General features: G+C 45.6%; 1 protein-coding gene across 1 annotated transcript in view; it reads right to left on the bottom strand.

The window, feature by feature from the left end:
* IGSF22 (immunoglobulin superfamily member 22) overlaps positions 1-23,860 on the bottom strand; it is a 40,886-nt gene extending 17,026 nt beyond the window's left edge. The window contains exons 1-14 of the mRNA XM_065404468.1: positions 23,782-23,860; positions 23,006-23,137; positions 21,170-21,306; positions 20,008-20,107; positions 18,440-18,479; positions 17,748-17,925; positions 16,699-16,812; positions 15,647-15,809; positions 13,936-14,208; positions 12,469-12,753; positions 10,388-10,512; positions 9,597-9,738; positions 7,814-8,110; positions 6,968-7,270 (exon numbers count right to left, since the gene is read on the bottom strand). Of these exons, the coding sequence (XP_065260540.1) occupies positions 6,968-7,270; positions 7,814-8,110; positions 9,597-9,738; positions 10,388-10,512; positions 12,469-12,753; positions 13,936-14,208; positions 15,647-15,809; positions 16,699-16,812; positions 17,748-17,925; positions 18,440-18,479; positions 20,008-20,107; positions 21,170-21,306; positions 23,006-23,137; positions 23,782-23,860 (2,368 nt within the window). The remainder of the gene's footprint in view (positions 1-6,967; positions 7,271-7,813; positions 8,111-9,596; positions 9,739-10,387; positions 10,513-12,468; positions 12,754-13,935; positions 14,209-15,646; positions 15,810-16,698; positions 16,813-17,747; positions 17,926-18,439; positions 18,480-20,007; positions 20,108-21,169; positions 21,307-23,005; positions 23,138-23,781) is intronic.
* Between the last annotated feature and the right edge of the window lie 4,027 nt (positions 23,861-27,887).

The raw sequence follows: 27,887 nt of genomic DNA, 5'->3' as shown, positions 1-27,887 counted from the left end.
TGGGAAAACACCGTCTGTCCTTGGATCGGCGGGTGAAAAGCAGAGATGGCCCGCGAGATGCACTCTAATGGAAGAGTATGCCAGGCCCTGGTTCCTCAAATGGAGCAGGTAGTCCAGGACAGCGGACAGTATGAAGGAACGCGAGGGAGAGATGCCCCGTTCGGACACCCGATGGGAAAACCTCATCCACTTGGCCAGGTAAATCAGTCTAGTTGAGGGCTTCCTACTTTCCAGGAGAACCTGCTGGACTCCTTCTGAACAGGTCCGCAGCATCCACGCTGAGAGGTGGAGGGACATGAGGTTGGGGTGCAGGAGCCAACTGTGGTCCTGTGACAGCAGGTCCGATCGGTTGGCCAGGGGCCAGGGAGGGGCTGCTGACAGGCTCATGAGTATTTTGGACCAGTGCTGGTGAGGCCACATCGGGGCAATCACGACGACCTGCGCCTTGTCTCTCTTGATCTTTGCCAGGGCCCTGCTGATGAGTGGAATTGGAGAGAACGCGTACATCAGGCTTCCTGACTACAACAGGAGGAAGGCATAGGAGAGGGAGCCCTTGCTCAGACGTTGCCGAGAACAAACCTGGTGGCATTTCTTGTTCTGTCTGGTGGCGAACAGGTCCACTTAGGGAGTTCCCCACCTTTGGAAGATCATGCCGGCTCCCTCTGGATAGAGTGACCACTCATGGTGGGAGGAGAAGTCCCTGCTGAGCTGGTCTGCCAGCATATTCCTGACACCGGGAAGGTAACAAGCTTCCAGGTGGATCTCGTGGCTGATGCAGAAGTCCCATAGACAGAGCGCCTTCTGACAGAGAGTCGACGAGCGCACTCCCCCTTGCCTGTTGATGTGGAACATCGAGGCTGTGCTGTCCGTCAGGACTCGTACCACCTTGCCCGACAGGTGGGGCAAGAAGACTCCGCACGCCAGCCGGGCTGCTCGGAGCTCTTTGACGTTTATGTGCAACCGCGCTTCATCCAGGGACCACATCCCCTGAGTCTGGAGGACACCGATATGCGCCCCCCAGCTGAGGTCCGAGGCATCAGACACCAAGTCAATGAAGTGAGGTGGATTGTCGAACGGAACCCCCACCAGGACTGTCCTGCGGTCTGTCCACCACCACAGTGAGGTAAGTATCACCTCGGGAATGGTAATGATCTTTTTCAGGGGGTCTCGGGACTGGGAATAGACCGTCGCCAGCCATTCTTGCAGGGGCCACATCCGGAGCCTGGCATGGTGGACCATGTAAGTGCACGCTGCCATGTGACCCAGGAGGCACAGACAGACCCTGGCTGTAATCAGAGGGAACACGGAGACTTCCGCGATGAGGTTCGTCAACGTGTGGAACGTTTCCAGTGGCAGGAACACTCTGGCGCAGGTTGAGTCGAGGATTGCTCCAACGAACTCTATTCGCTGCACTGGCACTAATGTCGACCTTTTGTCATTCACCAGTAGGCCCAGAGAGCAGCACGTAGCTTGAAGCACCGTGACATCCCTTTGGACTTGAGACCTAGAGCTGCCCTTGACAAGCCAGTCATTGAGGTATGGGTAGATCTGGATACACCGGTGCCTGAGGTAAGCCGCTACCACCGACATGCACCTGGTAAACACTCTTGGTGCTGTCGCCAGGCAGAACAAGAGGACCGCAAACTGGTAGTGGTGGAGGCCCACCGTAATCTGGAGGAAGCGTCTGTGTCCTTGAAAGATCGCTTTTGGAAGTATGCGTCCTTCAAGTTGAGGACGGCATACCAGTTTCTCGGATCCAGGGAGGGGATAATAGTAGCCAGGGAAACCGTGCAGAACTTTAGCTTCTTTAGGTACTTGTTGAGGTCTCGCAGGATGGGCTGTAGACTGCCCTTGGCCTTTGGGATTAAAAAGTACCGGAAATAGAACCCCTTGTTCCTGTACTCGAGAGGAACTTCTTCCATCGCACCCCTTTACCTCCTGCGTGAGAAGACGCTCATGAGGGGGTCCCTGAAGAGGGACGGGGAAGGCGGGTGGGAAGGGGGGGGTGTAGAAAGGAACTGGAGGGTATAATCCTGCTCCACTGTGCTGAGGACCCATTGGTCCGAGGTTATAGCTGACCAGGCAGGGAGGAAGAGGGAAAGATGGTTGGAGAACACAGGGAAGGATGGATCCGGGGAATAGTTTGGTAGGTCGCCCTTGGGTACACCCTCAAAATGACCATTTGGCCCCTGCTTATTCCGGGTCGAGCCCGACTGGGCAGAAGGTGGAGGCGGGTGGCTCGCACGGCGCTTGTAGCCCTTGGATCATTTATGGGGCTGGTCCTGCCGATTCTGGCTCCCCTGGCCCTGTGTCTGCTGCGGTTTGAACCGCTTACACGCTGTGGCTGGGACGTAGAGATCTAGGGTCTTCAGGGTGGTGCGGGAGTCCTTGAGGCCATGCAACTTGCGGTCTGTTTGCTCTGCAAATAGAGCCCGGCTATCGAAGGGCAGGTCCTGCATAGACTGCTGGGCCTCAGTGGACAACCCAGAGAGGAGCAGCCAGGAGGCTCGCTGCATGGAGATAGCGGAAGCGATGGTGTGGGCAGCAGCATAAGCAGCGTCTGACGCCGCCTGGAGGGCCACCCTGGCTGGAGTCGTGCCCTCATTGAGGATTGCTCGGAACTCCTTGGAAGCCTCGGGGAGCAACCCTTCGAACTTGGCCATGGCTTGCCACATGTTGAAGTCATATCAGCCAAGGAGGGCTTGGTGGTTGGCTACTCTCAGCTGAAGACTGGAAGACGAATAAACCTTACATCTGAAAAGATCCAGCCTCCTGGAGTCTTTATTTTTGGGGGTGGCCCCAGGTTGTCCCTGCCTCTCTTTGTGGTTAACCACCTTGACCACAAGGGAATTGGGGGCTGGGTGGGAGTATAAGTACTCATGCCCATTGGTTGGCACAAAGTACTTGCATTCGGCCCTTTTGGAGATGGGGTCATGAAGGGGTAGAGCCACCCTGGCAGGAGCCGAGGAGCACAGGAGTCTGAGGGCTCTTCCAAGTCCTCTTCTTGAAGCCCCAGGTTGGAAGCGACCCTCTTTAAAAGTTGCTGGGGCACCTTGGCGTCATCCTGAGGAACTGGGTGAGGGGGCCCCGTGATAGCCTTGTCTGGCGATGACAAGGATGATGCCGGTGCCGCGGGAATCTCCACATCCATTGGTGGTCCAGCAGCTTGCTCCCCTGGATCCTCCTGGACCTGTAGGGGTCTTACCCCCCGAAGTCTCAAGCACTGGAGGGGGACGGGATACTGAGGCTGCTGGCCTCTCTGAGGCTCCCGACACCGACTGGACAGCCTGGGAAGGTTGGGTGAACCCCCAAGGGTTCCATGGCACTGGCCACTGCGCTTGGGGCCATGGTACAGGTTTCAGTGCTGATAATGTAGACAGCACCGTCAGTACCGGGGCTTGTCCTGCAGTCAGGGAACCTCACTCCGAGCCGGAGCTACCAGTGGAGCGGTCAGTACCGGGCAACCAGGAACGGGCTCTTGTCCGACCGGTGCTGGTTACTGCGTCCTGAAGCCGACCTGTCCGAGCGAGACTGTCTTGGTCGGGCTCTTGGGGACTGACGGCGTTCGGCAGATCTGCGTTGGATACCTGGCGATCCACGCCTCATGCTACTCGACCGGTACTGGGACATCAAACAGGAACGGGAGCTACTACAGGCCGGTTGCTGGGAGGATTTTCCTGAGTAGGGCGACCTTCCCTTTGGAAACAGGTGATGACGGCCTGGCGATCGGCAGTCTCTGGTGTCCGATCGGTCCCAGGATCAGTCCTGGGCCCTTGAAGACAGTCGGGGCCGGTCCCAGAATTCTTGCCGGATGCCGTGTGCCTCAGAGGGTCTGCACCAATCTACGGGCGAAGTACGCCTCGAGTCCCTCGATCAGTGCCCCCAATACGGGGACCGAAGAGGGCTCCGCTGAGCCTGCCTCTGCAGTCCTGAGGTGTGGCAGCTGCGGGTGGGCGAATGCTGGTGGGATATCCCTCTCGATGGGGAATGGTACCACTGAGGCGGGGACACACGCATAGGTCCCAACGTGGGTTTTCCCCGAGACTGGGGTACCACAGGAGCCGATGAGGGCGGCACCGGGAGCGTCAGGATCTCCTGAGCTGCTTGAAGGGCTTCGGGCGTTGACGACACCTGAAGCTGGCCGGGGCCTGCACCGCTATCTGGAGTCACAGGCAATGGGATGGGCTGCACCGCTCGACTTGAGCTGGGGCCCGACTTCCTGAGGGGGATGTTGAGCTGCCCGACATGGGTCTTGGCTCTCCCCCGCCCTTTCCTTTCCCTTGCGGGAGATAGATCTTCCCATCACAGTCTTTTTTGGTTTCTTGACCAGAGCCATGGAGTGAGACCGGTGCCGGCTCGTGGACTGCGCCGGGGGAGCACTGCGCATGGAGGCCACGGTGCTCAGTGTGGAGTCGGACCGCTGCTCCGGTGACAGAGTGAGTGCCGACTCCATTAGGAGCCCTTTTAGATGGATATTGTGCTCCTTTTTCATCCTAGGTTTGAAGGACTTGCAGATATGGCAGTTGTCACTTATGTGCCCTTTGCCTAAGCACCTTAGGCAGCTGGTATGTGGATCGCTGATGGGCATACGCCATTTGCAGTGATCGCAGGGCTTAAAGCCTGGGGACCGGGGCATAGAATCATAGAATCATAGAATATCAGGGTTGGAAGGGACCTCAGGAGGTCATCTAGTCCAACCCCCTGCTCAAAGCAGGACCAATTCCCAACTAAATCATCCCAGCCAGGGCTTTGTCAAGCTGGGCCTTAAAAACCTCCAAGGAAGGAGACTCCACCACCTCCCTAGGTAACGCATTCCAGTGCTTCACCACCTCCCTAGGTAACGCATTCCAGTGCTTCACCAACCTCCTAGTGAAACGGAGCTTCATTTTCACTTGTAAAGATAGCTTTTCAATACAGTAAATATTTGAGCTAATGACAAACCTTTTAATTTCACCAGCATTATTAACAGGATTTTTGGTTTGTTTTTTTGCATAATGTAGATGACTACACAAAACAAAGTGGAGTTTTATCCAAAATGGTTTTACAGCATTAAATAAATCAATGACAGATATAAGTAATAGAAGAAGAGGGAAAGGGAAAGGCAAGGAAAAAGTATCTTCTTCAGCAGAGATATGGGAAGGGCAGGAGGAACACAGGAAGGCTGTTCCAGATGACAGGAGACACAGAAGGGAAGGCTTGCCCTCTCTTATTTAATATTTAACACTGTAAATCATTTTGGGATACAGGAGCCAGATTATACAGAGACACAAAGGAAAGGTGAGTGGAGCTGGGAGGAGAGAGTTCATGTGAGAGAGCAAAGATCCATGAACAAGTCATGGGAGAGCTTTTATAACAGAGGTCAAATTAGAACAGGAACTTAAAATACACTGAAAGTCAGTGGAGGAGGGCAGAAGTACCTGCTGGGGCAGGGAAGGGGCGGTGAGAGAGAGCGCCACAAGCCAATGACATTACAGCAGACACAGAGGGGAGGGGAGGCAACCAGGAGATGAGCAGGAGTCTGGAGAAATCAGACTTTGAAGTTATAGAGGAGGGAGTTAAAATGGTCCTCTTGAGAGTTCCAGAGATGGGGAAACAATGCAGGTCACCATCCCCTGGCTGGGTCCTGTCCGGGACTAACGAAGAGTTTGAGAACGACTACTAAGGGCAACTAAGAAACTACTAACTATATATAACTATTTTACAGGATTTCAAAATTTGCAGGAACAGATAACGGAACAGCGCTACCCGAAGCAGCAGACATTCCAGCACCGTCACTGGCGGCAAAAAGGAACTGAGGGTGGCGGGAGCCAGCGGTACCCCTTATACCGCACCATGTGGGTGCCATTCCAGAGGGCACCAGAGCCAGTCCCCTACAGATACTGCTGAGGGAAAAACTTCAGGCACCGGTGCATGTGGCGAGCACACACCCCTAATATGGAATGGACATGAGCAAACACTTGAAGAAGAATAACCAAGGTTGGAAGTTCCACCAGAGAACTGGTCAATTAATTGTATTTTTAAAACGTGGAAAATAATTTTTAGTGAAATTTCACATTTTCAGTGAAAAATAAAAAAATGGAAATTTTTCATTCAAAAAATAAAATATTTGTATTCTGAAATGCTGCCACAGTGCCTACTGGAAGCTGTAGTTCCAGCACCTCAGGCTCTCATTCTCTTGTGTTGGCTGAGCTTCCTGATTGGACTACATCTCCCATGATGCACTAAGGCTGCGAACGATAGCAAGTTAGATGGGTGTGGTGCATCATTGGAGGTGTAGTTTGGCTGGGGATCCTGGCCCATAGAAGAGAACGGGAGCATGAGGTGCCTACATTACAAATCTCATGAGACACTCTGAAAGCATTTCAGAATGGAAGTATTTCAGTTTTTGGCTAAAAAACTTTTTGGGCATTCATTTTTTTAATTTAAATTTTGCATAGAAAGTAGACACTTTAAAAAAATTTGTTTTGCCCCCTCCACTCCCCATTTTTGTCAAAAAATGGATTTGACGAAAAAATTTCCAATTTCAAGCAGCCGTACCATACACAACACTACCCTGGTATAAAAAAAACTAACAACATTGAATAGCAAATGGTGCAAAATCTCCCCCTGCCGTATTTTTGTTTTGGGTATCTCTCAGCGGGTGATCTAAGACAACACAAATAAGGCAGGTATTCTGTTAAGTCTGGTAACCCACATTACGCGAGTGTGGGTCTTAGCTCCCTCTAGTGGCTAGTCCATAGGAGCAGCTTTGGAATACCCTACTGCTTGCCGTCAAAGGACATTGTCCCTGGTTCAAACCCTGCTGTCAAACCAAGTAAGGGATGGTTACAAAGGGCCTGCCCTTCTTGGAGCTTTCAGCCCTGAAGTGCAGAAAGTCAAAGACGAGACAATGCCCTCTTGACGTGGGGGAAGGAGCAAAAATAAAACCACATTAAAAATGGCAGCTCTGGCATGCTCAGGTGCTTACCAATAGGTTCTCCAGCAAAGATTTCTTCTGTCTCCAGTGGATCACTCAGACCTTCTGCATTGACAGCAATGATTCTGAACTGATAGGCTTTACCTTCCTCTACCTTATCAGTGGCAAATGTGGTGTGTTTGCTGTCAGTTTCCCCAATTTTGATCCAAGACTTTTTCCCAGCCATCTTCTTTTCAATGATGAAGTGGGTCACTTGCTTTCCTCCATTGTCTCTGGGTGCTTTCCATTTCATTTTAATGCATTTTCCCGTACGCTCTAGCAATTCCACTTTACCCTGCGGTGGTTTTGGTTTGTCTGCAACATTGGGAGATAAACAGTGAGTGGATGGCCATTATTTAGAAGGCTATCTCCTCATTTGGTGTAAATCAGTGTTGGAGTTACACTGATTTACACCAGCTGATCTTCTGAGGGTACGTCCAGACTACCCACCGTATCGGCGAGTAGCGATCGATTTATTGGGGATCGATATATTGCATCTCGTTAACACACGATATATCGATCCCCGAACGCGCTCCCCGTCGACTCCGGAACTCCACCGGCGCGAGCGGCGGTAGCGGAGTCGACGGGGGAGCCGCGGCTGTCGATCCCGCGCCGTGAGGACCCGAGGTAAATCGATCTAAGATACTTCGACTTCAGCTACGCTATTAACGTAGCTGAAGTTGCGTATCTAAGATCGATCCCCCCCCCCCCCCCAGTGTAGACCAGCCCTGAGTCACATTCTGTCCCCCATGCAGGGACTTCTGAGCTTTGGACCCATATGGCCTCAGAATGCACTTTTACAACTCCACATGTCTACAGAACCAGTGAATTGCTATAAATGATTTGTTCAGGACCTACCAACAACGTTGAGAAACATATTAGCAACAGCTGAACCACAATCATTTTTCAGCTTCAGCATAATGTTTCCACTGTCTTCTCTCACACACTTTTTTATTGTGAGCGTTGCATAGTCACTGGCTTTTTCCATCACAACCCGCTCTTCTTCTGTCACCTCAATACCATCCTTGAACCAGGTGACTTTTGGCAGTGGCTTTCCCTTGAATGGGACCTTGATGTATGCTGTATGCCCGGCCTTCACAGTCACTGGGTGTGCAGCCAAAAGCTCCAGCACAGATGGGTCAATGACAGGAACATCTTGGAAAAAAATGGAAAAGACACATGAATAACTGCAGCCACAAAGGTACTTTGGTGCTTTTAATGCATTAGTGAGTTCCCCTGCAATGGTGGCATTGTTCAGGGCCTTAACTCCTTCACCCTCAAATTTCTTTAATGGTAGAATCCCTGATTTTATGAAGGTCCTGAGGGGCACCCAGTATATTCACTACATTTGGATTCAGATATTCCAGTTTTCCCAATTACCGTACAGAGACCTGTCTGGCTTGCCCAAGATGGTCCAGCTCAGCAGAAGAGGAGACAAGGGGTCTTCAGGGAGCATCAGTCTCAAGAAGTCCCTGAGTTCCAGAGGGCTGAAGATTCTGTGGTTATTCTAAGCTCTGTGAGGCACATGGCTAAGTCCCTGTGATGCTTCTGACCAAGGGCCAAATTCTCCTGAGTACTATGAAATTATGTATCCATTAAGTGCACACATAATTGCTTAAGCAACTGCAAACAATGAGTAATTATTCATGGAGTGATGTTAGATTGGAAGGAGGTCTCAAATGCGGTTCCATAGGGATTCTACATCTTGGCAGGGGGTTAGACTAGATGACCCTGGCAGTCCCTTCTAACCCTTTGGTTCTATGAAACCAGTGAGACTACTTGCAGAGTAAGGTACTATGGGAATGTAAAGTATTGTGCACTATGAGTAAGTGTTGCAGAATAGGGCTTCCACTAGAGCTGGCTAGAAAACAGTATTTTCTGCCAATTTTTTTATAAAAAAGATTTCATAATTTTAAAAAACATATTTTGCTGAAATTGTCCTGTTTGTCAATGAAAAACTGACCCTCCCGTGAAACAATTTCTGTTTTCATTTTTTGTGCACACAACCCTCAACTTTTAGAAACAAATTTTTTCCATGAAAAATTTCATTTATAAAAGGCCACTTTCTGTCGAAAAATCCTTTTTTGAACAAAAAAAAGTCACCATCTGTAACCCCAACCATTGCTCAATGTGGGTTTTTAGTTAAACAGAGTTCAGTTACATTTTTTTCAATCTGGAATGTTCATATGTTAATAACTAGTCTGTGATAAACTCGGCCTGATGTGTCAGTAGCAATCACCAGTAGGAGCCCCCCTCATTTAGAGGACAGAGGCAAGTTGTTTGATGAGTTCAATTAGCGCCATCTGTCTGCCAAGAGTTAAGCAAAAAAATATTTTCCTACTAGAAGATTTTTCTTGTTGTTCCTACAGAAGCAATACTCAAAAAATGGTTCAGACCACATTTTTCAAATTGCAATGCTTAAAGATAGGCCCCTAAATCTAGCCACTTAAAATGATTTCCTGATTTACTCCCATTAAAGTGTGAGCAAATGCCCTTTTGTGTATCAAGAAATGGGGTTTTGCACACACAAATGGATGAGCCTGCAAACGTGGCAGGCCCCAGGAAGGAGGCCTGTTAGAAATTTGATCCGACACCTGCAAGTGATTGATTGGTGAGTAGTGTTAGGGAAAGGAGGTAGTACCTGCAATGGCAATGGTGGCCTCACTTTCTGCCCCCTTGGCTCTGAACGTGTACTTCCCTTCATGTTCCTCTCCCATTTTGTCAATGATCAATTTGTGGACAGCTCCCTGCTTGACTATCTGGATCCCTGTCATATCCGTGATCTGAAAGGAAGATTAAGGCAGCTTACAAAAGACCTAATCAGAGATTCTTGAGTATAAGGGCCTGATTAGAACAAGGGACAAAGAGTCAGGAATCCTGGCTTGTATGCTTGTAAAATGCTTTGTGATTCTTGGCTGAATAGAGTGTCAGTGTAGAGTGTTATGTATTCACTGTGAGGATCTGAATGATCGGTGCTTCTCACTGGGGGAGCCACTCTGCCCATGAAATCTGACTGGGGCAGCACCTTGGTGTCCAGTGGATACATTGCCAAATTTGCTGATGACCTGGGGGGAGGGAGACCTGCTGACCCTGTGGGGAAGGATGTGATTCCGTGAGAGAGAGAGGGAGAGGCTGAGAAGGTTGGTTAAAAGGTGTGGGAAGGGAGTGATCCGATGACTTGTGGGGTACTTGGCAGAGGAAGATAGTTGACACACAAACAAAGGGTGGGTGCCAAGCTAAAGGGCTTCAAAACATAAAGAGGACTGAGGTTCCATTTGAGTTGGGAAGACTTAAACCAGTTTGTCCGTCCTTATTCTAGGTTCCTTTCCAAGTTATCAACACTGGGCCAGTTCCTGCAGTCCTTACTCAGGCAAAAATCCCACTAAGTTTTTCCAGCCCTTCATTTTTCTAATTACAATATAAACTCTTTACCTCTTTTCCGTCCTTCAGCCAAACTCCCTCTACCTTCTCATCATTGAGGACAACGCAGAGCTCTGCTGGGTTCCCAGTTGGAGCCTGAACATCAGACATGCCGCTCTTGACTGTAGCAAATCTCTCTGAAAAAAATCCCAGGGAGAGTAAGGAATACGTGAATAAGGACAATGAGTAAAAACAACTTTGACTCACCGAGCACTTCTGCACCAAAGCACAGAATTAGCAAGGGATAAACCTCATACCATAAAACTGTTTGGTTCAGTTGGGATAAACAACTAGACACTTACTAGGTTCAAACACTGGCTCCTGTCTCTAATTGATAAGTTCAATTTTATGAATTTATCAAGCTCAAAAGCAGTGGCTGTTTATGTCATTCTAACAAGTGGCCTGTAGATGGCACTCATATATCAGTCTGTGTTGGCCTCTTCCCTCCCTTCCCCTGAAGACCAAGAGCCAAATTCAACCTGACATGAACAGGCACATTCCACAAACCCAGGGCCAGGTTAAGGGATAGTCTCTATAGGCACATGATGGCACAGGAATCTGAGTTTTCATTTTAAAACCATTCTCTTCATAGCCCTCATGGCTGCACAAAGATATGCTGAAAATGTGACCCGTGTGTAACCCATGCAGTGACCTCTGCCTGAGTCTGCAGGGAGCCTGAAACAATAGCTGTAAAAGAGTGAATCGCCACATTCATTTCAAAGGGCTGTTAACTCTGAAACACCATGATCTTAGGCGCAGGGTGGGGGGACTCATGCCAAACTACTCTGGTAGAAGACTGCAATGTGAAGGGCTTTTGTTGCCACCCCACCCTGGCTCTGCTGAGGTGGTATTGGCGGAGTCTCCTTCCCCCCCACCCCGAGTCCTCTGCTCAGGTGGGTGGGGAAGAGTCCTTCCCTCTTTCGGAACAGACCCCAGTTCATCTGGAGATGAGGAGCAGTGGTCTGTGGAAAGGGTGGTGTGCCCAGCCCAGCTGTTGTGTGGGTGTCCCTTGCCTTTGCCACCCCATGTAGGGGTGGAGCCCTTGGGGTAGGGGCAGGGTCACAGTTGGGGTGGGGTCAAATCTCCCTCTCAGAGTATACCCAAGCCCCCAATTGGCCTTGTTTAAACCTGTGCTGCATTTGGTCTCTCCATCCTTCCCAGAATTATGAATACCGAGCTTCGTCCTGAGCCTGTCCTTCCTGAATGACAGGTCTGTGCACTGCCCCGTCTTGCCATACTGTCTGGCTTTATGTGGGGGAAATGGGTGTTTATCCATTCATTCTGTGGGCTGGTTTTTCTAAGCTGGGCTTCTATGAGACAACACTTTTTATGGCAGGAAGGTCGGTATAAATCAAAGCCAATCTGCCTCCACCATTAGTCACCTGAATATGGTAAAGGCCACTAGAACTCAGAAAGTAGCTCAGAAAAATCTGACTCTGGTTTAAGCTGCAGTACCAGGTGCATGCAACTGGGTTGTGGTGATTTTTTCCCCCTTTCTGGCTTTGCCTCTTTCCACTGAATTTTCTAGACAGCAGTTTATTCTACAGAACTAATAATCCCGTTACAATATTTGTTAATGTAACAATAATGATCATTAATATTTACGCCAGTGATCTCCTGAAACTGTGGCCTATGTACTACCAGTACTAGGCAGGAGGCAATCCGATGCTGCTTGGGACACTTTAAAGCATCAGGATAAGACTCCCTTATGCTCACACTGATTAAAATCACAAAGACAATACACTGAATACTTGTGAGCTTCAGATGCCCGTATGCAAGGTCTTAATTTGAGATCTACTGCTATACGCTTATATAGCATCTTGGATCAAAGAAAAGCACTTAGCAGATAATGGTTATCTATAATCTCTGCTCTACAAATAGGGAAACAGATGCACTAGGAGGTTAAGTGATTTGCCCCATGTCAAACAGCAAGTACACTGCCGAGTGAGGAACAGAACCCAAGTCACTTGATGCCAAGTCCCCTGCTATAACACTAGACAACACAGCATCTCTGTAATGTAGAACAGTGCAGCACGATTAAAGTTTGTTTCTTTTCTCAATTCAAACCACTCTCTTGACCCAGTTGCCCTTACCTTCCACAGTTACATTAGAAGTGCTGTAGTACTCCGTTGGGTCATTATCTTGCATAGCAACCACTGTGTACTCTCCTGAGTCACTCAGCTCAGCATTGTCAATGATCAGCTCTGCCCTCTTCCCTTCATGTGTCATGCTGTATTTGTCAGACCTCTCAATCACCCTCCCATCCTTCATCCACTTCAGCGTAACATCTTTAGAGGTCAGCTCGCACTCCAGGCAAGCTTTCCCCTTCTCCTTGACTCGGACATTCTTCAGGTTGCTGACAAATTTAATTGGAATTCCTTGAGAAAGAGGGAGGGTAAAGAGATCAGCAGTATGAAATTTCATATTTGGGGAATAATCTTAGAAATCAAGGCTAGAGAGGGTCTCCTAGCATCACCTCAGCAGGGTATTAATATGCTGCTGTGGGGGAGAGAGATCCCAAGCTTGGAACTTTACTTCCCAGATGCTGCCACTTCTGTAGGGGACATATTTTCCCTGATGAGCATGCACTGTCTGAGTAAAACCTTGGTGCCTCATGTAATAGCCTTTGAGTGGAGACCTAAACTGAAACGTGAGAGGCCGGCTCCTATTCCTTAACTCTATGGTTCCACCGAAAAGGACTTGCTTAGTTGTTTGCAACTGGTCCTCTTCAAATACCTCCAAAACAATTATGCTGATTCTATTTGAAGCCCCTTGGTAATGACTGCAAAGAATTCTGGGACACATCTGAGAAGGGTAGGTTGATAACCTTTGCTGAGGGCACGGAGTATCATGGACAGGAATCACAGAGAGATTGGGAGGGTAAAGTACTGGGGCCACATGAGTAGGGCGATGGAGATAGCTCTTTCACCAAAAACAATATTAGAAAGGAATCCAAGGTATTGTAGTGTTGGTTATGGTTACCACAATACTGGTGATAGCACTGATCTTACATTTGCACACGATCCCTGAAGAGCTTTGCAGCCTTAAACTGATGCAAAACATACATAGGGGATCATCTCCTTTTCTGTTGAAATGCAGCAGATTCTGAGTTGAATACATGTTTTTTTTCTTTGCTCCATTTTGATTGATCTCTATTTTCATGTAATCAATAAGTCTTATTGTGCTTTTGATGATAAACTCCTCCCTTTCCCATCAAATTTCCCTATGCATTTGCCCTCTGTGTTTTAAATCAGATCAGTTTGACAATGATAAATAGCTAAATGTCCATGAGGGAGGGACTGTGCCTTCTGAACCTATGGTAGCACTAATGAGAGGGTTCTTCTAAAATTCCCTACAGTCTATGGAACCCACAACAGAAGCGTATGGTCTTTGTCCCCTTCAGTGACTGATCCACAAAAGCACTTGATGAGTCTGCTACTACTTTCAGCTAATGGGGTTTAGTGGTGCTTTTTATTTCTGTAGGTCCCCCATTCAAAGGCTGCTGTGAAGGGTTTGATTACATACATACTGCTCAGGCATGCCATCCCTGCATCACTTACGTTCAATGAAGAGTGGCGCTTTCTGCACCAGATCCCCAGCCTGGGCGCTAAACTCTCCAATGTCGCTGGGCCGAACATCCTTAATTTTCAATGTGTGGGTTAATCCATCGTCAGATGTGATGATCTCATATTTGTCGTCCCGCTTCAGCTCCTTCCCATTGAACTTCCAGGTGAAATTGGGCACTTTTTTGGACAGGCAGATTTCAAACACTGCTGTCTGCCTTTCTGTCACTTTCAATGGCTTCAGTTCTGCCAGGAACTTTAGGGGCTCATCTGTTAAGATGTTGACAGACAAACAGTCATGCTAACAGTAGGGGTTTTTCCTACACTGTGTTGGGCCAGATCCTCAGCTGGAGTAAATCAACATAGCTCCATTGAAGTCAATAGAGCTACATTGATTTGCACCACCTGAGAACTGGGCCCTACCATTTTGATTTCTTTTGCATGGAGATAACAGGGACAAATTCATCCTTAATATAAGCTGGCACACCTCTTATTAACTTCACAGAGACCTGCGTCCACTTATGCTATGGATGATCATGGTCCCTGGGACTTAATAAAAGTTGAAAGTTTTCCTACAAAGCTGATCACCAGTGCACACACTGCTTCTTAGTCCAGTTCTTCTGCCTTACTCCTATTCTTTTTCTCACCTTTATTCTAGTCACCGTAAAGCAAATGACCTCAGGTCAGGGCAGCCGAGATCCAGAAACCTTCCTGGAGTTTCATCTGGAGCCATCTGCCACGCAGAGAGATGGCAGTCAGGTCATACACCCCTGAGGCTGCCATATCAGAAACAGAGCAGTTCCATGATCACTCTGTGGCCTAAGGGGAGGAGTTTGTTGCCCTACTGGATACTCTGTGTCAAATCCATCTACTTGCATTTGCCACATAGTGTAATATTTTACTTTCATGAATAAAGAATGAGAACTGACAGCACCAGGAGGACCTTATTCTTCCTGTGGTCCCCTTGAAAACAAGTAGCAAAATAAGATACTTCCCAATGCGAGTAATAGTGGCAGAACATGTCCCCAGGAGATGGGCCAGCTACAACAGAAAGAGTTGGCAGATAAGGGGAGTAACAGGAGTACTGTGGGTAAGGAAGGTGACAGTCTTTATCCTGATGATTTGGGCTGTAATTTAAGGCAGCTTTGTTGCTGTATGCAAAATGGACAGGCTCCATGATTTCCTGAGAAACTGCAACCACACACTTGTCCTGTAACAGCAAGGACTAACAATGGAGAAAGGTCTCCCATCTTCTAGGGGCGTGTACATTCCCCTCCATTCCTAGTGACTTTGTGTAAGCACGGTTCACTTCCATTAAAAGGACATTGCCAAGGTGTTTATCATCATTTACCCCTTTCCCTCTTACACTCTGCTGACTCATATCCCAGCCAACCCCACTGACGTCAGTGGGGAATTTGGCCTATTGTGTATAATAACCAAGCTTCATGCTGAAATTTACCATCTCAGACGTACATCCCTTGATCGTATGTGCACAGTGGTTATTGCGAGGTTGATCATGGCATGTACAGTAATGGTTTTCTTTTTCAGGATAGAAAGACCAGTGAGTCATGGATGTTGCAAATAGATATAAGAAAAGATACATAGATTCCAGTTTGACTCACCAACCTTGACAGTGTCCTTTTAAGTACGTAATCTTCAGTTTCATCATGACATACGCACTATCATGCATTTAAAAATAAAAAATTACCTATCACTTTCAGTTGTGCTGAGAGTTTCTTGTCAGCTACAATTAGACTGTAGGTGCCCCAGTCTTTTTCATTCACGTTTAAGACGTACAGCATATACTTTGTACCCATCTGCTTTATTTCATATTTTCCTAGGCAGTACTGAATACGCAAGGGATCATTACCCTGAAAAGGAGAACATTGACATCTTTGACAACGTGGCACCTTTGAAAGGCTCTTCCAAGAGACACAGGTGCATGTGGAATATGTACAACACCGCGTTTAAGAGGCTTGTCCAGCAGCTGAGCCAGCAATGGGGCTGCACTGTAAACCCTACAATAATTGTCCTCAATCTACATGCCCACTGACCAGTTTCCGATGGAAATCAGTGATCAGCAATGATGCTTTGCAGGCAGGCAGGCCAGCCTTTCAGAGGCTGTAATAGGGTACTAGAAAAATACATCATGTAGTGCTGAGAGGGGTAATTATTGCATCTTTAACTCATAGCAACTCAGGGCTATATTCTGGTGTTCTTATTCCTATTGTATCTGACTTTGTAAACAGTCTAACTGAAATCAGTGCACTGACTTGCGATGTAAAGTACCATTCAATGTGAGAAAGGATGCCAGAATCTGGCCCTTCATTTTTGCTTAGTCCTTAGTTGGCACTGACTTCACTGTGGTTTTATGCGGACTGTGTAAAACATCAGGAGTTAGTTGGCCTATCGTGATTGCAGGCAAAATAAATGGAGGGTCAGCAGTTGGAGGGATTAGTAAAAATTAAAAAGAAAAGAAACCAAATAGGGGAATTTGTGCTAGAGAGATTCTTTACCAAAGATGTAGCACTCCAGTATTTTTACCTAAACCAAAAGGAAGGAGTAGGACTAGTTGTACACCCCTCAAACAGACCCTCTCAGACAGGACACTGAATAATACAGAGCATTCTTACCACCTTTCCCCACCCACAAGTGAACGTGCAGCTAGAATAGCTAAACCCTCAGTTAAGTAACGCTGGCAGATTGAATCTCAGTACCTCCACCTATTTTAGTCAAACCAAAGGAAACATGGGAGGTTACCTTATACCATGTCATCTTAGTATTGGGGTCCCTCAGTTCCAGAATGGTGTCAAATATAGCTGTGGAATCCACTTTAGCTGAGACATCCTCAAGAGGTTTTAGAACTTTGACTGCCTGCAAGATCAGTTTATGAAGAAATATAACTGAAATCTGTATTGCTTCCCACAACTCAAAGTAGACTGGATCTTTGTTCCCATTAATAATAGATTTTTTTACTATTATTTTTATTTCGCATTGGTTCTTGGAATTTGTGATACTCAAAAAGCAACACTGTTTCCATCTTCTGGACATCTGGTATTGTTTTTTGTGCATGTAGAGAGCAAGGATGGCCTTGGGATTAAGGCACTTGAATAGGAACACAGCAGAGCTGGGTTCAATTCCTGGCTCTGCCACAGACTCCCTGTATGACCTTGGGCATGTCACTTAATTTTTCTGTGTGTCAGCTCTCCATCTGAAAATGGGATATTAGTATGTCCCTTGTCTCCCTTCTCTATTTTGATGGTAACGCTTTAGAGCAGGGTCTGTCTATGTTTTACAGCACCTAGCACAATAGGGCCCTGATCTTGGATAAAATCTCTAGGTGCTGTCATAATACAGATAATAGACAACAGTACAGGAAAGCTTTTGGCTGAGCAAGTGGAGGTTTTTGTTACAATGAGAATTCTTTTTACAACACTCATTATTTTCTAAGGGGCTGAAGGCACATTCCCCTCACTGAATTTCAATGGGATTTGGACGCCTAATAACTTTATGCCCCTTTGAAAATCCAAGCCAGAGAACCAGATGTAAAACTTGGATGTGGATCCAGTTTTGGATTTTGAACTGCCCTTCCCCTGCTAATTTGTTTGGATTTGGATTTTCTTCCAGGCCCATCTCTAATGAAATCCTTTTCTCCTTGGCTTACAGCTGACTCTCTGTAAAGTGTTTAGCAATGCTGCCTCTGAAGGCCATTACTGTAGTGTGGCTTATGCGTAGGAGTGTTGTTCATTATAGACACAAAAATAGAAATGTATGTTCAAGGTGTTTTGAAAGCTGACGGCATTACTAACCTCAACCTCCACTTTCTTCTTCATCTCCTTTAGCTTCTTGAGGAGCCCACGGAAGTCGGTGAAGCCGTATTCCATGCAGACCTTCTCAAAGTCCTTTTTCGGCACCTTGGAGAGGATTTCAAGCATTTCCTTCTCATCAGTCACCTTCTTCGCTTTCTTCTTTGGAGCAGGAGGGCCCCTGTGCATAGACCCCCATATAATTCAGGGTATATTTCAAAGTGATGAAAGCTCCTCTCACCTCTACAGCTTTGGATGTAACAGGGCTCCTGCCTGTGGAAGCTGTAGGGCCAGACTTCCCATTGGTAGGATTCCAAACAAGAATGGGACTCCCCACTTGTGGGGAAAAGGGGCAGGAATTTAGTCTCCCCTACTGCTGGAAGGAGGGAGGGGTGAATTCCCCGGCACCGCTGTCAGAGAATCTGCTGGGAGTTGCCTTCTCCTCTAGTGCTAGGCCAGAGGGGAAGAGCGGGCTGACCTGTGAGTTACTGAGTCTGAACATGGCAGTCCCAAAGCTGGGAGCCAGGAGCAGTTCCCTGCACTGCTTGCACTGTTGTTCTGCTCTGTAAAGTGGCTCTGTAGAAATGGCCTAGTGTCTCTCAGTGCCCACCAGAGAAACCTGGCTCAGCTTTTTGAAATAAAGAAATAAAAATAAAGAAATAATACATAAATCCCCCAGAGATAAAACTCCTCACCTTTTTTTAAGCATTTTTTTGAAATCCAACTTTTCTTGACCTGAAAAAATAAATAAATCCCAAAGCAAACAACTGTATTCAGCATAACAATAAACAACAATACAAATAACACCATGAGGGATTCCTTGGCTTTGATGCCCTTTGCAGGCTCAGGGACAAATCCTGCAGCAAGTCTCAAAAGCTGCTGGACAGGCCTAAGACATGAAAAAGCCATGCAGGGAGATTTGAGCACCATCCCAACCCTGTTCTACAGAGCAGTGATTGACAGCAGCTGTCTACAAGTTTGCAGTATGAGGCACGGAATGGGCTGTCGATATGTAACTAGGTGGATCCACTGGTCAAACTGTGTAGTAGAGGGGAAATGCTGTTGCTCCTCTGAGGGCATGACCGTACAGCTTTTTCTGAGGTAAGATGCTCTGTGGAAGTCACAGCTTTGTGGGAGATGCTTGGTTCCTAGTAGTGCCAGCTGTGTGTGCTTTGTCAGGGCTCTGGGGCTACTACATCTCCTCGCTGCATCTTGACAAGCCAACATAAGAATAAAATGGAGCTAACCAAAAGCTCCGTGTCACTCTTACCCTTGGGGAAGAGAGGGACTAAGACAAGGAGAGTGCCGAATTCATTGCCAAACCCAGAACTCCCATATGGCAGTGCAAGATGTTTGCCATGGAAACGTTGGCTTCTCACAGGTAAATGTCAGTAAGCATCACTTTCCCACCCCCCAAAAATGATGGGAAAATTGTCATAGTTAATAATTAAAATGAACGAAGGGGGATGGTGACAAGTGTGTCTACAAAAAAGGCTAACAAGGGTCCCAGTGCAGTGCACAGGAACACATCAGGGGTGAAGTGGAGGAGTTTAAAGGTGCACCTGATGGCCCAACTGGACAGTAGATATGTTGGGATCTGCCTGCTTTTTAGTGCTTGAGGTGAAATTCCCTCCAGTTCAGAGCACTCTCACAAGTCCTCTGCACCACCTCAAACCTTCTTAGTCTTTGTGTGAACCCTCTCTGTGTGAGGTGAATCTCACTCCTGCTCTGAGAGGAAAGATGGTCCAGTGGTTAGAATACTAGCTGCAAGCTCAGGAGAACCAATTTCAGTTTCTTGCTTCACTACAGACTTCCTGTGTGACCCTGGGCAGGTTACTTAGTCTCTGTGTGCCTCAGTTCTCCATCTGTGAAATGGGGGTAATAGCATTTCCCTACCTCTTGTGGATATTGTGGGGATAAATGCACCATAGATTGTGAGGCACTCAGACAATATGGTAATGGGGAAGGGGGGAGATAAGTATCACAGATAGAAATTAGATAGCAAGAAAACTGTGAAATATTAAAATGGTCAAATATCCTGATTTTATTGCTAAATCTTGACTATTATAGTCATTACATCTTGCACAAATAAAGAGTAGTACACCAGGGTAGTTTTTTCCCTCACCTGGTAGTGAAAACTCACTTGGAAGTAAGCATTAACATCATTCACTGAGATTCCTAAAAGGAGCTAATTGGATCCTTCCAAATCTCATTCTTAATTAATTAGTCTAGTTATTAATCAAGCTGGACCCCGGGCACTTACTTTCAGTCACAATCAAGGACACAGTGTAGATAATATCAGCATGGTCATTGGAAACGATGCACTTATAGTTATCAGCATCATCTGCGGTGAGGGACTCCAGCTGGAAGAAGAAACACATGGACAAAGAGGCCCAAAGTGTTAGTGGCTCAAATGTATTAAAGTGGACTCAGGAATTCCATTATGTATTTATTTTTAAGCCCTATTTTTTTCCACGAGTTTATGAAATCATCTGTTGACAATAGAAACCCTTGAGGGAGAATCTTGGAGCCCAATCCTGCAACCCCTACTCAAGTGATTCAGGAAATTAAGGTCAAGCACTAGCGACCTGATCCAAAGCCTACTGAAGTCAGTGGAGCTTAGGTGCCTAATTACCTTTAAGGATCTGAGGCAGGGAGTCTTTAAATTTACTTCAATAAGCTTTGGATCAGGCCCTAGATTTAGAGATTCTTGGCCTGAAATGGGATATATCATCAGCAAAAACAACTGAGTTTCTTCCCTGGTCTGTCCTTTAGTCTGGCCCTCTGCACAGAGATGAATGTAACCCAAACCATGCATATCCAGCATGGAGAGCATCCAACAAAGAACAGGACAGCTACCAGGCCCTGGGTTTGAGGCCCATGGAATAGATGGGTTTTCATGAGGGAGCTTTGTGGAGGAGTACAGGGAAGGATCTTGGGATGCAGCTGGTGAGCATAAAGGACTGTCTTGAAGATTACATGAATTAGGATAGGGTCAAGGACAGAGCAGATGGGAGAGATGCAGGAAGGTGGGCATAAGGGCAGAACTTTTGTTGCAAATGACCTCAAATATGAAATAGGGCTGAAATGGGACATAAGTGGTCCATCAGCATTATTTAGTATCATCATTTCCATTACAGTAGTGCCTGGCAACCCCAATGAAAAATGAGGGCCTCAGAGTGCTAGACCCTGTACAAATAAGTACCATAGAAAATGGTCTGTGCTTATGATCAAGGCCCTGTGCTCAGTACAGGGCTGAATGTCATTATCTATACATCACAAGCAATCCCCGCAAATCCTACAGCAGGACTATGGCAAACTACAGTATCTTAGACCATTGCTGAAGAATGCGGTAGTGCTTTTTTTATAGAGATAATGATAACACAATCAATTACAAGCCAAAAATAGTGAAAGACATGCATTACCTTTAGCACAAACTCCTTATTGATACTATCAAAAAACACTTTTGAACCTTCTTTTATTGGTATCCCACTTTCTCTTTTCCATGTTACACTGGGCTTGGGGTTACCTTTCACTTTAGCTCGAAATACTGCTTTGTCTCCTGAAATTCAAGGAGGAGAAATATTAGAGTGAGGAATTAAAAAGGAACAACATTTATCCATTATGTAGTTTCTCTACATTCCCCTAAATTACTTGGGGTCATCTTAACAGTATAACCTCTTTTCCTTTTTGGAAATGTAATTCTATTGATTCCAGTGGAGTTATACTGGGAGTTATACTGGCTCATTAAAAGTGATCTGCACTTTTAGGAAAAGGTAAAAATGGGATTGTCCCCTTTATGTGAAAGATGGGCACTAAAGACTTGAAAAGTCTTTCTTTCTGTTTTACATTAGACATTCATATCTTGTATACTCCACTTTTCCTGGACGACACTATGGATTACTGGAGAACTTATTTATTTACACGTTTATTTACAAGGGCCATGTTCTGCTGGCCTTACTTAGGCAAAACTTCCCCAGATGGAAGGTTTGCCTGTGGAAGGCAGGCATGATTAATTGGCTCTCACTAAGGACTGATCTGCACCTTTGAAGTCAACGGGAGTTTTGCCATATACTTCAATGTGCGCAGGGCAAGGCCCTAGAAATAAATAGTTGATACATACCTGACCAAATGGATGAGTACACAGGGCAGGCATTTGCAAATGAAATCAGGCATTTGCATGCACAGTTACTAGGGCTATCAATTAATCGCAGTTAACTCACGCTATTAACTCAAAAAAATTAATCGCGATTAATCACAGTTTTAATCGCACTGTTAAACAATAGAATACCAATTGAAATGTATAAAATATTTTGGATGTTTTTCTACATTTTCATATATATTGTATTCTGTGTTGTAACTGAAATCAAAGTATATATTTTTGATTATAAATATTTGCACTGTAAAAATGATAAACAAAAGAAATAGTATTTTTCAATTCACCTCATACAAGTACTCTAGTGCAATCTGTGTTGTGAAAATGCAACGTACAAATGTAGATTTTTTTGTCACATAACTGCACTCAAAAACAAAACAATGTAAAACTTCAGAGCCTACAAGTCCACTCAGTCCTAATTCTTTTTCAGCCAATCACTAAGGGCTAGTCTACACTTACCGGGTAGTTCGACGTCTGCGGATCGAAGTTCCGAGTTCGATTTATCGCGTCTGGTGTGGACGCGATAAATCGAACCAGGAAGTGATCCCCGTCGACTGCAGAGGGCGAGCCTAAAGGACAGACCAGGGAATAAACTTGAATGCAGGTTTATTTTGTACATAATTCTACATTTGTAAGTTCAACTGTCATGATAAAGCGATTGCACTACAGTACTTGTATTATGTGAATTGAAAAATATTTTTTCTTTTGTTTTTTTGCAGTGCAAATACTTGTAATGAAAAATAAATGTAAAGTGAGCACTGTACACTTCGTATTCTGTGTTGTAATTGAAATCAATTTATTTGAAAATGCAGAAAACATCCAAAAATATTTTAATAAACGGTATTCTATTAATGTTTAACAGTGCGATTAATCGCGATTAATTTTTTTAATCACGCGATTAATCGCGATTAATTTCTTTAATCGCTTGACAGCCCTAACAGTTACCCATTTTGTATGTTCAACTACATGTTTTGCACATGCAATGCCCTGTTTGCATCCACATGTGCAGGTTTGGTGTGTCCATTTCAGACACCTGTTTTGAAACATTATATCTTTAGTGTCCTGGGAATGAGGTGACTTTTCAGTGGAATGGGGTGCTGCTTACCCTCAGGGGCTGTCAGTGGATGAGGCTTCTCCACAAATTCAGGGATACTTTCTCCTAAAGGGATCTCAAAGGAGCGTGTCACCATGCTGAAGTACTCCACAGTGGTAGAAGATTTCCTAGAAACAACTTCCTCTGTTAGAAGAAAAATATATTAGTCAGGAGGAACAGAAATGTGTTTTTAGAGGTGTTTATTTGTTGTGGGGGAGGGCCCCCCAATGTCCATTAATTATATTGAAAATTATTTAGATCAGCTGAAACCCTGATAGAAGGATGGCTCAGTGCATAGGGCACTAGCCTGGGGACTTGAGATCCTGCTTCACCACAGACTTTCTGTGTGACTTTGGACAAGTCACTTAGTCTCTCTGAGACTTAGTTCCCCATCTGTAAAATGGGTATAATAGCACTTCCCTACCTCACAAGGGTTGTTGTGAAGATAAATACATCATATATTGTGAGGCACTCATACTATGAAAATGAGGGCTATTTAAGTACCTTAGATAGAAAACCTGCTTATCAAAAGTCCCTTGAAGAGGTTTCAATAACTGTAGTTGTCATGCACTTTGCACTGGGTTTTAGCCTCCTAAGGCCTGTTTTTTGCCTGTGATATCTAGCCTGGTCCATGGACTGATTTGGATCAACCATCTTCTTCCATGCAGTCAGAAATGCAAGCATTACAAGGAAAGACCACTCTTTATGTTAGCCAGATTTATAATCTAAAAGCCATGACAACACCCTTTGAGGTTGTATCAGCTTCCAGAGACTGAAATGATACTTGCCTCCCACAATCTTGGTGGTCTGAGATGTACGTTGCATCTGGGAGCTGGAGACTTTAATGGAGTGATGTTGCTGGACCATGGTTTCCATTTGCATGACTGTGGTTGCCATGATGAAAATATCTTGACTTCTGCACCTCTCAGTATGCGTGTGAACTTTGGTGGGGAGAAAGGGGAGACAGAATGGAATTCAGAATAAAAAAACCCCATGCCTAGCTGATCCGCTCAGACATAAGGCCTTCCAGTGCCATTTCTGCACTTGTATTTTTTCAGCAAATGAGGATAATGTTCTGTGGTGGACTATCACAGCACAACAATTTCAGCACTTATCAACCCAAAGGCTAAAAGGATCAGATTTTGAAATTATTCATTTCAGAAGGCTCCAAGATGCTGCCTTTTTGATCAAAATTAGTGAATGTAAGAATGGCTCTACTGGGTCAGACCAATGGTCCATCTAGCCCAGTGGTTCTCAACCAGGGGTACATGTACCCATGGGGCTACATGAACTCAGCTAGATATTTGCCTAGTTTTACAACAGGCTACATAAAAAGCACTAGTGAAGTCAGTAGAAATTAAAATTTCATACAATGACCTGTTTATATTGCTCTGTGTCCTATACACTGATATGTAAGTACAATATTTATATTTCAGTTGATTTATTTTATAATTATACGGTAAAAATGAGAAAGTAAGCAATTTTTCAGAAATAGCGTGCTGTGACACTTTTGTATTTTTATATCTAATTTTGTAAGCAAGTAGATTTTAAGAGAGGTGAAACTTGGGGTACACAAGACAAATCAGACTCCTGAAAGGGGTACAGTAGTCTGGAAAGATTGAGAGCCACTGATCTAGCCCAATATCCTGTTTCTGACAGTGGCCAGTGCCAGATGCCAGGGATTTGGAACAATCAAATTTTTGAATTGCTCTGCTCCGGCTCCGCTCCAGCTCTGGGCAAAAACCTACTGGTCCGCGCTCCAGCTCCGGGCTCCGCTCCAAAGCCCTGCCCAGATGCTTCAGAGGGAATGAACAAAACAGGGCAATTTTGAGTGATCCATCCCCTGTTGTTCAGTCCCACATTCTGGTAGTTGGAGGTTTAGGGACACCCAGAGCCTTGGGTTGCTTCTCTGACCATGTTAGCTAATAGCCATTGATGGACCTATCCTCCATGAATTTATCTAATTCTTTTTTTAACCCAGATATACATTTGGTCTTCACAGCATCCTATGGAAACAAGTTCCACAGGATGACTGTGAGTTGTTCCTTTCATTTGTTTTAAACCTGCTGCCTATTAATTTCATCAAGTGACCCCCAGGTACTTGTGTTACGTGAATGGGTAAATACAACTTCTTTATTCACTTTCTTCAGATCATTCATAATTTTAGAGTCCTCTATCATATCCCTCCTTATTCATCTCTTTTCTAAATTGAACAGTCCCAGTTTTTTCATCTCTCCTCAGACAAAAACTGTTCTACACCCCTCAGCATTTTCATTGCCCTTCTCTGCACCTTTTCCATTTCTAATATATCCTCATTGAGTTGTGGCTATCATAACTGCACACAGTATTCAAGGTGTAGGTATACAATGGATTTATATAGTGGCATGATATTTTTCTGTTCTATCATCTCTCCCTTTTCTAATGGTTCTTAACATTCTGTTCGCTTTTTTGACTGCTGCTGCACATTGAGCGGATATTTTCAGAGAACTATCCAGGAATCCTCCAAGATTTCTTTCTTGAGTGGTAACAGCTAATTTAGACCCCATCATTTCGTATTTAAAGTTGGGATTATGTTTTCCAATGTGAATTACTTTGCACTTATCAACACTGAATTTCTCCTGCCATTTTGTTGCCCATCACCCAGTTTAGTGAGATCCCTTTGTAATTCTTCACCGTCAGCTTTGGACTTAACTATCTTGAGTAATTTAGTATCATCTGCAAATTTTGCTACCTTACTGTTCATCCTTTTCCCCAGATTATTTATGAATATGTTGAAGAGTAGAGTACAGGTCCATGCGGGACCCTGCTGTTTACTTCTCTCCATTGTGAAAACTGACCATTTATTCCTACCCTTTGTTTCCTATCTGTTAACCAGTTACTGATCCATGAGAGGACCTTCCCTCTTATCCCACAACTGCTTAGTTTGCTTAAGAGCTTTTGGTGAGGGACCTTGTCAAAGGCTTTCTGAACGATATTAACTGGATCACCCTTGTCCACATGCTTGTTGATACCCTCAAAGAATATTAATAGATTGATGAGGCATGTTTTCCCTTGATAAAAGCCCTGTTGACTCTTCCCCAACATATTGTGCTTATGTGTCTGACAATTATGTACTTCATTATAGTTGCAACCAATTTCCCTGGTACTGAAGTTAGGCTTATTGGTCTTTAATTGCCAGGATCACCTCTGGAACCTTTTTTAAAAATAGGCACTATATGAGCTACCCTCCAGCCACCTGGTAACAGAAGCTGATTTAAGCAATAGGCTACATACCACAGTTAGTAGTTTGGCAATTTCATATCTGAGTTCCTTCACAGCTCTTGGGTGAATACCATCTGGTCCTGGTGACTTATTACTGTTTAAGTTATCAATTTGTTCCCAAACCTCCTCTACTGACATCTCAGTCTGGGACAGTTCCTCAGATTTGTCACCTAAAAAGAAGGGCTCAGGCGTGGGGCCCTCCATCACATCCTCTGCAGTAAAGACTGATGCAAAAAAATAATTTAGCTTCTCCACAACAGCCTTCTCCTTGAGTGCTCTTTTAGCACCTTGATTGTCCAATGGCCCCACTGACGTTTTGGCAGGCTTCCTGCTTCTGATATATTTACTTTTTTGTTGTTGTTAGTTTTTAATGTCCTTAGCCAGCTGCTCTTCAAATTCTTTCTTGGCCTGACTTCTCATACTTTTACACATGACTTGCCAGAGCTTGTGCTCTTTATTTCCCTCACTAGGAGTGCTTTTAGCTATTGATTGTTTGAAGACTGGCTCCTCAACTGGTGTAAACCAGCATAACTTGTGTTTTCAGCTAGATCGATTTACACCAGCTGAGGAGCCGGCTGTGAACATAAAATATTCTGTACTACTTCAGCTCTGATCATTTATTAAAAGGTTTTAGGGTGTGTCCCTGCAACCTTCACTCATGTAACTAGCACTTACTAACCAGAGTAATCTCACTGAAGCCCACTCATTGAAACAAAGACCGTTCTGTGTAATTAGGCACTTATGCCCTCATTTTGCACCATGAAAGTCAATGGGAGCTTTGCCACTGATGTGCACGGGAGCAGGAGCAGGCCCCTGATGCCTATTCATTGTATTTTACTCAGGGTATTTTAATCCACTAATTTTAAAGAGTGAATCAGAGAAGGAGGGACAGAATTTCCCTAAGCATGGCCCAGAGCAGAAAGTTCGACTCTGGGTGCATCCCACAGCCTGCAGTAGGGGACAGGCAGGACCATATGCCTTGGGTGGAGCTGCAGGAAGCAGTGTGTCTCAGGCAGGCACATCACCTCTGAAAGGAGCATGTCGAAAGCATACCCACTGTGCTACCCTGGAACAGTGTGCAGTAGTCACTTCCTCCTCAGCAGGGCCAGGGGAAGAGGCCAAACCCTCTTTCTGCTCCCGCTAGCAATTCTCATACCAACAGCAGTGTTAGAGCCCAGTAACCCTTGCACTAGTGCGATCACAATGGCTATTGGTCATGCCCACCCAGTGCACAGTAGGAGTGGGAAGGATGCTTGACTCTCCCTCTGCTTGCTCAAAGACTGGGTACTGTTAACACCTTAACATTTTGTTTCCCTAATGCTAAAAGTCCTCTTTGGCAACCGATATACAACAAAGACTAGAACATAGATCCACGAGTCCCCGACACACTCTTGTGGCGTTAAAGAATCATGTCAGAGCAGAGAACCATCATCTGGAACCTGATCTCCTCTGACCCAGCTTTCCTGGAACAAGGACCTGGTCTGGTGTGGGTTGTGATTATGTGTTATACCTCCAGGGGATGCAGGGCAGAAGGCACAATCCATGGGGAAGGGGAACTTTAAGCCACCTTTATGACTGTGTGTGACCAGAGGCCAGGCTTATCGGTGATATCGCCTAGTGATGAGGTCATTGG

Source organism: Emys orbicularis, chromosome 4 (assembly GCF_028017835.1).
Source record: "Emys orbicularis isolate rEmyOrb1 chromosome 4, rEmyOrb1.hap1, whole genome shotgun sequence".
Taxonomy (NCBI): domain Eukaryota; kingdom Metazoa; phylum Chordata; order Testudines; family Emydidae; genus Emys; species Emys orbicularis.
This window is presented reverse-complemented; position numbering and strand designations above follow the sequence as displayed.